This window comes from Rhinoderma darwinii, chromosome 4, assembly GCF_050947455.1.
Source record: "Rhinoderma darwinii isolate aRhiDar2 chromosome 4, aRhiDar2.hap1, whole genome shotgun sequence".
Classification (NCBI taxonomy): domain Eukaryota; kingdom Metazoa; phylum Chordata; class Amphibia; order Anura; family Rhinodermatidae; genus Rhinoderma; species Rhinoderma darwinii.
In genome coordinates, this window is record NC_134690.1 from 368,747,743 (window position 1) to 368,761,851 (window position 14,109).

The following is a 14,109-nucleotide window of genomic DNA, read 5'->3' on the forward strand; positions in this document are numbered from 1 at the left end:
GGATGGAGATCCTGAGCGAGAACCCCCCCTGTATTAACTCAGGATACTCTAAGGGTTATTTGAATTTGGGCAGGGCTGAAATCAGGGAGACACCGCTGTTTAGGACAGTTAACCAGTTCAACTTATGACCTAGTGACAAGTCCTCTGAGAAGATCTCTCTAAGTGAGACTAGTAACATACATAGTTTTCATAATAAAGTGGGTACGTTTGTCATGATAGGGTTATACTACAATTGTCAGGACCCGTTATCGCTCATACTAGGGACCTGAATAATAATTACATGGATTTAAGGAAAACATGCATGAAACTTGCACCTTTTAACATACACAACCTTTTCTGTGAGTTATTGTCCAGAGTACATAAATTTTTTTAGTGCCGTTTGCAGAAAACTAAAATATTATTGTAAGGCAACAGACAATATGAGATTAATTGCGGATGACTAGTTAAAAATTCTGACAATCTTTCTAATGACTAATGCACTTACAGTACAGAGCATTCGCTGATTCTGTATAAGTCATCGTTAATGATTTATCCTATTTATATCCAAATAGTATGGATCCCTTCTGGCTGACTAAGATGAATTGTTGCAGTGTGTGCTACGCTTTGAAAGGTTATGAAAGTCAAATCTCCATTTGCATAAATGCCACTATTCAACCCAGTTAAAGGGGTTTCTGCCAGTTTAAGGGGTTGTCTATTTTAGAAATGTCTAAATAAGCTGTTTGGGACCTCTGGCTATTAGCCTGAGTGGAGAGTGGCTACAAAGAGTGGCACTCACTCTGCAGGACAAGACAGTGTTTGTATCACATGGAATTCATTTCACTGAGAACATGTAATGTTTTATGTCCCATGCGGTGGCGCTGCAGGGGAATCAAAAGCTTGCTTTTTGGTTTTCCCACAGCTGATCATTGGGCATCAATGTTGGACCCTTCCATCAAAAAATTATTGTTTAATGTGAACACCCGCACTCTCTTCGATATACCATCAATGTTTGATCTATCCAATGGACTGCAACTGATTACGAGAATAAAAAGACCCCCTTAACATTATATCCAGATATAGCACTGTTCTGTAAATGTCACGTGCCAAGTGTCTAGTATTGCAGTTTAGCTCGATTCAATGCAGTTCATCCCAATAAATGAGGATGAACTGCAAAACCAAAAATAGCGCCTTGATAAGAGTGGTGATGTTTCCAAGTAAAGCAAAAAGTTCCATGACGCGCCAGCCAACTCCTCAGCCTTTCCGCTCTCATGATCAGTAGGAGTCTAAGAAGTCGGTATACATTAGGATAGCTCCATAGATATTATTCTGTAAACTTTGTGTAGCCTCACCAAAGTTAAGACATTTTTTTTTGGTACAGATAAACCATGAGTGATACTAAGATGAATTAACTGAAGCTGAAAACGTACTTCATATCTACATATCATATTATACAGGTTGTATCATTGTCTTGCCAAGAAAGATTGCGCCATAACATGTGTTTGGTATTATTTTTGGCAAGACATCTAACTACTCTGAAGTTCACTACCTCAAAACATTTCGCAGAATTAAACAAATGGTTGAAGATAAAAAAAAATGTTTTAACTGATACGCCAGGAATCCTTCTGACAAAAAGAGCTTTGCTTTGAAACTTACACCCACTATGAGCATCCATCACAGTATAAATCAAATACAAGATAACGTTTAAAAAAAACAACAACATTACGTTATTCCATTTCCCAGATGGCAATTTTTATAAGAAAGATATATGTTATTTTAGCATGAAGTCTTTTGTGAAGTTAGATTCACACCGTGTTGTTCACTAGAAAGTATTGTTTAAGATGAATAGTCTACTAGTGGTCATCCAAACCGATATGGCAGATATGAAAGTAATCCATTGGTTTTCAAATGATACCGCCAAACAGTGCCTAAATAATACCACCATACAGCGGACAAAATAACAGTACTATTTAGTGTCTAACATGCCATAATTTAGGGCCTACATAACGTTTCTTTATGGTGGCTATATAATACCATGATCCAATATTACCACAATATTCTGTCTGACTAGCATTGCTATATACTACTCAACAATGATAGAAAATTATTTTCTTGTTCCTTTTAATGTCAATAGACATAAACTGTGAACAATGTTAGATTTGCATAAGTGAACCTTAAAGAGGTTCTCCACTTTGGTCAATCCCTACCTATTAGAAGTATGGATGTAGCCATCTTTATCTTGACTCTGATAACTTGCTGCATCGTATTATCACACAACAAAAGTCATGGAAAAAGTCAAGATAAAGGATCTTGCCTCAGTGTATTTAATGCGTTAAAAGTCAAGATAAAGACGGCTACATCTGTATTCCTTGACAAAAATCTGACCACAAAGTTTAGCCCTGCTGGGAACCCAAGTGATTAGCTGTAATCTGTGGGGAAACTTGGCAGTAAATGTTCAATTTTCCTGCAGCGCCACCGCAGGAGAAACTAAGCATTGCATACTGCTTATTCAAATCAATATTTTGTCTGTGTAATGCAGGACAAGGGAGGTCATCCAGAGCACAAGACTCTTTTTGTAACTGCTCCCCACTCTGGCCTAAAGATACTGAACACGGGACCTGAACATCCCCTTTAACTTAGTATTGTCCGGTTGTCCATGCACTGCAAAGCTGAACAGAAAGACATCGGAGACCTGTGGTCTGCAGATTTGTGATTCATCAAAAAAAAAAATCCGCAAATCAGTGGCAAAGCAAATTTGTCATTATTCTTTCATCTCTCTGCATTCTCTGCAGAAATAATACCTCTTCCAATAGTACCATACAATTCTTAACTAATATTGCTCAATTGTGTAGAAACAGTAGAGGCATTTTTCATGTACACAGAATCATTTCCTTTGGTTGACCCAAGAAACCCCAATCCGACATTGAAATTGGGCAATGAATATTTCCATGCACTCTTTGGCCATGACTGAAAAATAGACATACTGTTTATGGCCTGGGATGGTTCAAAGTTTCCTCTACCAAATAAGAAGACACCAGTATTATAAATGGCACATGGCTGGTGGTGTGCCCCGTTGCAGATTGCTTTGGGGCACAGGAGCTCTTAGTTACCCCTCTGTTTAAGGTAATTGAAATACCCCACTGCTCTACTCCTCTACTAACCAAATCCTGTCCTCTTGTCAGGAACTTTTCTGATGTAGAATTGTAGATGTACAGTATAGTAAGGAATTATTCATAATGCAATTTCCCAATATAGTAAAATTCCATTAATCCAGCATTATTGGGACCAGATAGATGTTCTGGATTATTGTATGACCTTAGAAACGTGTACTGATCTCACTTGTAAGGGCAGAAACCTTCAGGAAGAAAACCATAATAAAATGTTTACACAAATTTTGCTGCTATTAAGTTACACATTTTATAACAGTTTTGTGCTGGAAACAAGTGCCGGATCATCAGATTTTCGGGATTAACGAATGCTGGACTAAAGAGATTTCAATGTATCTAAATCTTCCTTCAAATCTGCGCTTTACTTTAATATCCCCTTATATTTTATCTAGTTGATATCTATTACATTGTTAATCAAACCAGATGACTGTGGTTTTAAAATACAGCCGCAAACTTTTTCCTTAATACTGAGTGCTCAGAGAGTAAATGAAACCACAATTTATTTCCTGTCTTGTTGCTATTTCTAGAATTAATGTCTTTGGGTTTGTTGCAGATTGTAACATTTAGCCAAAAATAACTTTATGTGCGTCTTGGGACTTATTAAGCCTATTTATCTTCATCTCAAAGTTCTCTGAAGCATCAAATTAAATACTACTTGTTGTTCCTATCTTTAATTAAACATAAAATGTCCCTGCGAGGATTTTTTTTATGTATGAGGAATAAAATGCTAATGCCCCAAAACAGCCAAGATATTCATTGTAGTAATTTGTAGCACTATTATACAGAACAATTAATTACAGTATTAATTCAAAGGAAAACATGTCCTTTCGAAGGAAGATCAATACAATTATTAGCACATTAATATGAGAACCAATCTGTCCAAATCCGTATAAACCATGTATTTCATGAATGTTTAATATGGACAAATTAGGCCATATCCAGTCCTATGTGGCCCCATTTTCTTAGGAGATGAGAGCCTATGTTGATCGCTCGTTACTCTGATCCGTCGTTACTCCGATCGCTCGTTACTCTGATCGCTCGTTACTCCGATCGCTCGTTACTCCGATCGCTCGTCCCCAAACATTATTATGTCGGCAGCGCGTCTCCCTGTTTACACAGGGAGATGCACTGCCAACAACAATGATGTTTTACTTTTTTTAAATGATACGATCTGCAGATGAACGATTGTTTGCTCGTTCATCTGCTGATCGCTGCCCTGTTTACACAGGTAAATTATCGGCCACGAGCATTATATGAACGATCGTTTGCCCGATAATTGGCCCGTGTAAAATGGCCTTTACTGGTTAAAGAAGCCAGACCAGTGGCAATTGGACAAAGAGTCCTATGTTTTCAGGAGGGATTGTCAAGAAAGAGCAAAACCCTCTTGCCTTATTTTAAACTCTGTACTAGCCAACTTGGGCAAACTTTGTTATATGGTTATATTTCATTCTAAGTTATAAATTGTACAGAATTGCAATTATGAGTTGCACTTTTACATTCAGTGGATACTATAAAAGTCTTTGACAGATTATTTTGTTTAGTGATTTGTACAGCTTTGTTGAAGAAAGCTTTTAAAATATATTTCTTTTTTTCCTATACTATTATCTCTGTATGTTTCGTTTTTTTACAATTTTATGAGTGAATTGGAAACTATAGAAAATAGCACAGCCTGCAACCTTTGAACAGGAAACCGCAACCTACAGATTGTACAAATTAAAGATCATTTATGAACCGTGAAGAACACTATGTGGGTGTGCAGAAATGTTCATTTGGGAAATTTGAATCTGATTTTCTGTCTTTTGCTTGAAGTAAACCTTCACTTTGATGTGAAATTTTATATTGGATTAATTGTGTAAAGTAGACACGCTATACAATTCCATATTTTAGGGACTAGTTGTCACCAGGTAAAATCCAACCTGTCTGATCAAAGTTTTCTATGTGCAATATTATCTTATACAACATTATAACCGGAAGGCCTCCATATTTGAACTGGCCCTAGCAATGCTAAAAATATTGTACTGTTATTGTATTGCTATTTAAAACAATATAAATACTAAATTTTATTTACCTGCAGAATATGTTGGTGCTATAAAAGCAATGCTAAGGCAAATATGTTCTTCACTAATAGCCCAGACACCTTCCTAATTATACTTTTTTTTACTTTGCTGTCAGTATTGTTCATTGTAGTGTAATTTTTTTTTTCTTTATCATCAATTTTTCAATATTTAGTTACGAAAAATATGAACAAGTTTGTATCACACTGTTGTACTTCAAAGAGACAAACATGCACAGTCAGCATTATGAAATATATCTTAAGAAGAAGCCAAATCCCAGCTTGAACCTTTTTTGGATTGCTGTTTGATATTAGGTGTATGTTCGTTTTGAACCGTCGCTAAATCCGCTGTCATTTATCAATTGAAAGCAACAGTTTTTTTTATTAGCTCTTCACGTCATGAATTGTCTCCAGCTATTTTTAAAAGTAAAATCCTTTTCACATCTTAGAATATATCAAGTGTATTTTAGTGACATATACAGCAGATGCGCACCATAGTGAAGCTGATATTTTTATTTTATTAGCACATAGAGAAAACACTATTAAAAAAGGACCTGTCACTAGGTCATATAAGTTAAACCAGTTAGCAGACATGAATAGCACTGATTCCAGCGTAGCTTTTATTTTCCTGAACCTCTCCCCTTTCCAGAGCTGTGGGTCCCCTGTTGTGTTGGCTCCCTATATGCTAATTTGCTGTAGTTAGCCAATGGCGTATGAACTTCCCTCGTTCTTCCAAGTTGGAGCTAGCTTTCCTGCCTCAGTGCGAGACAGCTTCAGAGTGGTCAAGCACAGCGTGATCTCGCTAGAACAACCATATCTCGTGAGATCACACTGTGCCTGGCCGCTCTAAAAAACTGCCTCGCGCCGATTGTGTCATAGGCAGGGAAGCTAGCTCCACCTAGGGAGAATGAGGGTAGCTCACACCCCTTTGCCCTTTGGCTAACTTTGGCAAATTAGCATATAGGGAGCCAACACAACAGTAGGCCACATCTCTGAGAAAGGGGTAAATGAAAAACAAAACATAGCTGGAATCAGGGAGACAGCGCTATTCTAGTTAGATAAACAGTTCAACTTATATGACCTAGAGACAGGTCCTCCTTAACCCCTTCCCGTAGTTTTGGGGAGGGTGTATGGAGCGCGCTTCATACGCTGCGGCTGTCAGCTGTGTTTTCAGCCGACACCCGGGACTAACGACCAGAAATGGCAATCACGCTGTTCCAGGCTGTTTAACCCCTCAAATGCTGTGGTCAATCAGACCAAAGCATCTGAGGCATTGAAAAGAGTGGGGCGGCCTCCTCCGACAGCTCATCGCCCCCCGCAATTAGATCGGGTGGTGACAACAGTTGTGATGACAGCCCAAGGGCCTAATGAAGGCCCCCAGGACTGCCTTCCCTCTGCCTCTGCTAAGCCCTGCCTGTGGCAGGGCTTAACAGATGCATGTACAAATTACAATATACTGCAATACATTAGTATTGCAGTGTATTGTACCAGCTATCTAATGATCGCTGGTTCATCAAGTCCCCTAGAGGGACTAATAAAATGTGTGAAAAAAAAAAAGTTAGAAGTTAAAAAAAAAAAAACCTTTCCAATTTTTCCTCTAAAGTAATGTAAAAAATAAAAAAAAATTAACAAAATTGGTATCGCTGCATCTGTAAAAGTCTGAACTATTAAAATAAAGTATTAAAAGGAGTCATTCTCACCTTATCAATCCCCTGCCACTGCTGTGCCACTGTTCTTCCTGCTCCTGCAGTGACGTGATGACACAACTTGTGACCACTATAGCAGTGATGTATTGACACTACTGAGCTCACTTCTGTGGCTAGTGATTGTCTACAGTGGTCAGATGACTTGCTCACAGATCATCGCTGAAGAACAGAGAACGGCGGGCCACCTAAGCTTGCAGAACGGGAGTTAAAACCATAATTTTTTGGGTAGGTGAGCGTTCCAGAGGTTTGATCCTCACCTATCAGACATCGATATAAATCCTTTGGACATGGCATAGGTGTCTAAAGTGGAAAAAACATCTTTGCGGTGTAGATTTTGGTGCTTTTTTTTTCTGCATTTTTTGTGATCGTGGCCAAATTGTGGCAATTTTTACAAATATGTTGTTATTCAGAGATTACTGTGACAAAAACGACTTCTGCAAATACACAATTAAGGTTATCCTGGCAGGTATTGGTGGTGGGCAATGTGAATTCGGGTTAAATGGGGATTTTTTTGTTATTTTGGAATATTGGAGGCTCTAAACAATCATCAGACGCTTCTATCTTATTGGTAAAACAGACACCCAGTTCTCTGAATATTAATAATAACTTCTGGCTTAACTTCATAAAGATCATAGCTCTTCTATTGCTGACACTACAAAACTGATTTCATTCTGTTAGCATGACAGCTGTTCAGTAACAATCCTTCAGAATAAACATTGCTATAGGCCTTTATTTGTTTCTTAATAACAGCCTACCAGCTGTTATTAGATATTAGTCTGCTCGGCTATATTGTTTCATTTATGTCCCTGCTATCTGTTTAATGTATTATACATAGTATTGTATTTCAGGTGTCGCTTTTACTATGTTAGTATTTGCTGCTGACTAGAAAGTGACCCAGAAGCATTAAGTATTTATGATGCCTCTTATCTTGTTATTTCTCATTACTTCATACAAGGATTATAAACTATTTAGGTATTGCTTCATACGGCACTAAACTACAGGCTATTGTTAATTTAGGTCTTGGCAAGAAATATTGGATTTGTGACTTAAAGAGAATTTGGAAACCAGGTTTACTAATTCTAATCCAAAGTTTTTTTTTTTTGCAAAAGTCAGGACATACAGCTGCAAATAGCTCTGATGGTTCGCTTAATCATTTATCATAAGATATCATGAAGATTTTAGGTCTTGAAAATGTTGAGATCTGAGAAGGGAGTTGTTTAATGGGGTATTCAAGGCAATAACATTTATCTACTTGATAGGTTATACATGTTAAATTGGTGAGGTCCAACCCTCTGGGACCTCCACTGATCTCTAAAATGGGGAGCAACACAGGCAACAAGACCACAGTCAAAGTCTCCTTTAAGTATATGAGAACATCACATTGATGCAATCGATGTTCTCAGACCACGGCTGTTTTCAATAGTCAACACTTAGGCACTGTTCAAAGATCTCTGTTACTAAGAATCTGACAGAATAACATTCAAACCAAAGATTTAATCCGGTAAGGGGCTTTAATTTAGCTAAAAAAAACATGTACAAGGAACCTGTGCACAAGGACAACCTGTTCCTAAAAAACAGTCCCCCATCCTTCCCTGTTCACTAAAACCCCTGATGATCAACTTCGCTGTCACCAATTGGCTATGCTGTGCATAGAAAAGTTGTATTGCATGGCGCCAGGTGTGGACATACCATATGTGCAACCTGTGCAGCTGCACAGGGGCCAGCAGGCAAGGGGGGGGGGGGCACAGCTACTTTAAAAGAATAATTATAGTGGTTCCTACTGTCTGCTGTATTGCATGGAAGGGGCTTAGTTTATAACTGTAATGATGGGGTAGGGAGACAGACAAGTGAGCCCTAATCTACCCGCAACCCAGTCCCTGCCTACTTGCATGGCCCATCCTAGGTGACGGCGTACAACTGGGCGACGGTCCCTACACTCAATATGTGCACAACAGACAACACTAGACAGGGTACACAGAAGAGAGAGAAGTGGGACAGTTGCCCACGGCAACACCGTGAGCAACAGGAGTAGTGAACGAGCCGAGTCAAACCAGGAGAGTACGTGGTAACAAAAGCAGAGCAGAAGAATAGTCAGTCAATCAAGACAGGGTCGATATGAAGCAGGTGAATTGTAAGTAGCAGGAACAGCAGAGCCGGGAACCAGAGAGAATCACAGGCACAGGACAAGCAGCAAATGCAGGTATACAAAGACCAAGGGCGGGAGCTAGAACCGTCTGGCCAGGCTGTGATAGGTTCTCCCACTCCTCAGCCTCCCAGCCTGAGTGGTGGCAGTACGAATCACTCTAGCAGAGCTGGGCACAGATGCAGGCTGATTAACCACGGGCGTCGACACAGAAGCTGTGTCAGGCAAATCCTTTACAATAACATTAATCCATGGTTTACAACATCTAGTGGATAGGTAGACCGTTGAAGAATTTTTTGGAGAACCATGAGGTAGGTGCTCTATGACTTGCACCCCACTCTCATCAAATTAGCATTTGGAAAGAAATCGGTCAATTCACTGTTCTTCACAGGGGCCCTTTGTTTTCTGTGTCCACGGCGATGAGGCAACTATGTAATATATGGCTGCACCCAGTCCTCCAAAGCAAGATCTCCCTTTGCTATGGCTCCTCACTCTGTCTAATAAGACACTAAAAGGGGTTATCCAGATGGTTCATAAAGAGTAACTTGTCAACTCTCCTGACACATCTATTTTAGTAAATACTTGTAATCCCCATGAAATAACAATTCTATAGCATATTTTCTTAGAACTATTCATTATCCCATTCCTCTCTTATTCCTTTAAGAAAAGTATGAATAAATTGACAACCGGGTGTTACCATTCCACTTGTCAAAGGGGCGTGTCCCTACACAGTCTTACTCTGTCAGCACCGATTGGACAGTGTCAGTCTGTGTAGGAACACACCCCCAACTGATAACACCCAGCTGTCAATTTATTTATAAGTTTCTAGGAGGAATAACGGAGCACAATGTAGAGTTCTTAGAAAAGATGCACCAGGATTTTTATTTTATGGGAAATACATGTTATTTACTAAAACAGACATGTCAGGAGTGGTTACAGGTCCTCTTTAGGCTCAGGTACACTACATAGTAGACTTTAAATCCCTTCTGATTCCAACATTTACAATCGCTGTTTGCTGAAATGGTGCACAGCCCATGCATTAGGTCCCAAGGTTATTACGTGTTGTGTTTGGGATTCTTTCACACTAGTCATTTGGATGTTGGTTTAACATAAATTGCATATCATAAATGGTGATTGTATACAAGACTTACTAGAATCATTGCAAGGTTATTCGATGTAACCAGCCAAACAAGAACAATGGCGACAGTTTGAAGAATTGTAGGGTATCGTTTCAGTATAATTAATGTAGACGTAAATGTTTTAGCCATTTCCAGCATGAAATATGGACAACCCCTACTGTAACATCTGCTGCTGATTCTGCCACTCCCTTTCTTGCTGCTCACATAGGTGACCTAAATAAATAAATGAGGGAAAATTGGCTTTCATGCATTAAACTTTATATCCTTCAAGGAGTATTTACGGCAAAGACTAAAGTAGGACAAACGTCCGAGGCTGCAAGGAAAAGATGTATTTCAAGTTTAACAATCGAATTATACATTCTTAGTAATGCATAAAACTCACGGACTGCTCAGATCATGAAACCTGAAAAAAAATTACCCTAAAAATCTCAATATTCATACTTCTGCTTATTAATTTGTTTTTTGTCTTTTTATAATCATTTAGGATTTCCAAATGAACCAGCAGCTATCATAGCCTTGACCACTGCCAAAGAATGGTTGAAGAAGAATCGAGAAGAGGTAGGCCAAATCTTTTTCATCATGTAGAAACATCTGCTTTACTGTAATGAGTGAAATTAGTGGAAGATACAGATTAGATTACAGTAGATTTGATAAGAATATACAATATTTGTAAAATTGTCCTATCCTCTATTCTGTGAATATTGCATAATACTGCTTTGTAGCTGCTTTTTAGTTGAATGACTTAGTGTGATCTCTATTGACCTACATCTACTAATAATGGCATATTGAATGCTAGTCAAAGTGGAGAGGGTAGTTGGTGTGATTTGCACCAAATTTATTAAAAGGCACATGGTTCTAGAAAAGTTGGAGCATTTCAACCCTTTAAAGACCCAGACATTTTTTTGTTTTTACGTTTTATTTTTTTTACTCGCTGCCTTCCAAGAGCCATAACTTTTTTATTTTTCCGGCAGTAAAGTGGTGTGAGGTCTTATTTTTTTGCCACCTTTTAAAGTACCATTTAATGTACTGGGAAACAGTAAAAAAAGGTTTTGTTTTTATGGGTTTCACCGTCCGGTAAAAACAACAACTTACCTTTATACTGCGGCTCAATATGATTACGGTGATACCAATTTTATATAGTTTCTTTTTATATTTTACTACTTTTACAAAGAAAAAACTAGTTGTTAAAAAAAAATTTGTTTTGTGTCACCACATTCTGAGAGCCGTAACTTTTTTAATTTTCCGTTGATTGTACAGTATGAGGGCTTATTTTTTTGCATGACGATCTGTGGTTTTCATTATTACCATTTTTTGGTACATACGTTTTTTTTAATCACTTTTTATTAAAAAAAATTGAGCGCTGAGATGACCAAAAAAGCAATTCTTCTTTTTTTTTTTTCTTACGTCGTTCACCGTGCCAGTTAAATAATGGTATATTGTAATAGTTCAGACTTTTATGGATGCGGCGTTACTAATTTTGTTTATTTTTTTTATTTTTTACATTGTGCTTGGGGAAAAATGGGAAAATGTTTGTTTTTTTTAACTTTTAATATTTTTTTCTTTTTTTTTACACTCCTGAAAAATGTATTAAGTTTTTTTTTTACACTTTTTATTTGTCCTTCTTGGGACTTCCAAATGTATTGCAGTATATTGTAATTTTTACAGGCTTCTGCTAAGCCCTGCTGGAGGCACGGCTTAGCAGAGGCAGACGAGAGGCAGACCTGGAGGCCTTCATTAGGCCCCCCGGCTGCCATGACAACCATCTGCGCCTCGCGATTACGCCACAGGGGGGCCATAAGCTGTCGGAAGGGGCAGCCTCCTCCTTCTAACGGTTCAAATACCACGGTTGCTATTGACCGCGGCATTTAGCTAGTTAAATGGCCAGGAACAGAGCAATCTCTGTTCCTGACCATTAGAGCAGCATGTTAACTGTGATACACAGTTGACACCTGCAGCGTATGGAGTGAGCTCAGCGGGTGAGTCCACTCCAAACTTCACACCCCCCCCCCATCTCCATGACGTACAGTTTTGTCATGGGTCAGGAAAGGGTTAAAATCTTGACAGGCTGTTTTTGCCCTATTTCTCCTCACTCCAGTTTAAAAAACAAATTTTCATATACCCTATTAGGAAGAGGGGGTCACATTTTTCAGAATCTTCATTTCTCATCCAGAGTAAAGAGCGTTTACAAAAAATGGCTATCGCTTTGGAGGACTTGTCCTCTCCTGCATTACACAGACAACCTATTGATTTGAATGAGCATTGTGTAATGCTTAATTTCATCTGTGGTGGCGCTGGAGGGAAATTTAACATTTACAGCCAGGTTTCACCGTTTCCAGTAGCCACCTTTATGGGGAGCTTACTGCAAACTGTTAATAAAATGAACTCAGTAATAAAACAATATGCAGTAAGATCCTAAGCTCCCCTAGTAGTAGCTGGAGACAGTCCGAATTTTCTCTTAATCCATGTCTATGCAGGTGATTTTGAGCCCTGTTTTATAAAAACAGAGCTCAAGCCACTATAAAGATACACTGAATGGCCACTTTATTAGAAATACAGCCTTTTGGAGTTTCCCTGTAACTGCCAACCTTGTGAGATTTTCTCATGCAACGGTACAGTATATACCAAGAATGGTGTAATCGTGAAAAAGCACCCAGCAAAAGGGGATCCTGTGGACTTTAACAACTCATCTACGAAAGGGGTCAGAGGAGGATGTCAAGAATCGTTCTGACGAGCAGGCGGGGCACAGTCAAGCAAATTACAGTTGAATACAACGCTGGTGCTCCAACTAACATGTCCGAACGCACAACTTGTCGTTCCTTATTACAGATGGCCTATAACAGCAGATGACCAGTTCGAGTGCCATTGCTGTCTAAGGGAAACAGAAAAGCAAGACTCCCGTGGATAAAAGAATGCAAAAATTGGATCAGTGAGCAGTGGAAAATCATCGCCTGGTCAGAAGAATCCAGATTTATTTTGCACCATGTTGATAAAGGGTCAGAATTTGGCGCTAGCAGCATGATTTGATGAACCCTTCCTGTCAGGTGTCAACAGTTCAGGCTGGTGGAGGTGGAGTAATGGTGTGGGCAATGTTTTCTCGGCACACCCTGGGTCATTGAGGCTGGCTAAGTTAATCCCTTTATGGTAGCTGTTTACTCTATGGCAGGAGGACACTTTAGTGGCAACTGCGAGAAGCTACCTGTCCGCATGGCCGATATTGCTGCAGAATGATTTCAACACCTAGTGGAGTCTATGCCATGTCAAATTGCTGCATTTCTGAAGACTAAAGGAGGTCCAAGTTCTACTAGGTGGGTGTCTCTAATAAAGTGGTCATTCAGTGTATATAGAGATATAGATTTATATACTCTGTCTATTTCTGTACAGTCATATACAGCATGAGTTTATTCTATCTCGATGTAACATGATATAAACATGTCCTGGATGAGATTTCTGCATTAGGTAACGGAATACTCTGATTACTTTGAAAATTCTTCTGTATCTTGTTGATTGATTGCAGATTTTTTCTTTCTCTCATCTACACTATTATACTGCACAGCGTGATTATATAACTAGTCGAGCAAAAACAAAATGCACTTTGCATCGGGTATTTTTCTCTCTGAAATTCAAAGTGATTTTTGATATGTTGAAGACTGTTTCCAGATTCCATTTTTTCTTTGTATTCTATGTTTGTAAAATGCAATATCATCTATGCAGCACAGTGGCTCAGTGGTTACACCTGACTCCTTGGCCAAGGCGTTTGTTTTCTGCGTTTTTGCGTGGATTTCCTCTAGTTTTGTCCCACATTCTAAAAACCCACCGATAATTGGCTTGCCTAGCATTTGGACCCCACCTGTCACTTGTGGATAGGTGATAAATGATCATTATGAGAAAACCGCTTTAGTATCCTAAATCATATAATAATAATAAT

General features: G+C 38.8%; 1 protein-coding gene across 1 annotated transcript in view; it reads left to right on the forward strand.

Annotated features, from left to right (window-relative positions):
- Nucleotides 1-14,109, forward strand: part of MACROD2 (mono-ADP ribosylhydrolase 2) — a 1,597,693-nt gene that overhangs the window by 1,293,783 nt on the left and 289,801 nt on the right. Inside the window, exon 8 of the mRNA XM_075864535.1 lies at nt 10,669-10,742. Coding sequence (XP_075720650.1) covers nt 10,669-10,742 — 74 coding nt within the window. The remainder of the gene's footprint in view (nt 1-10,668; nt 10,743-14,109) is intronic.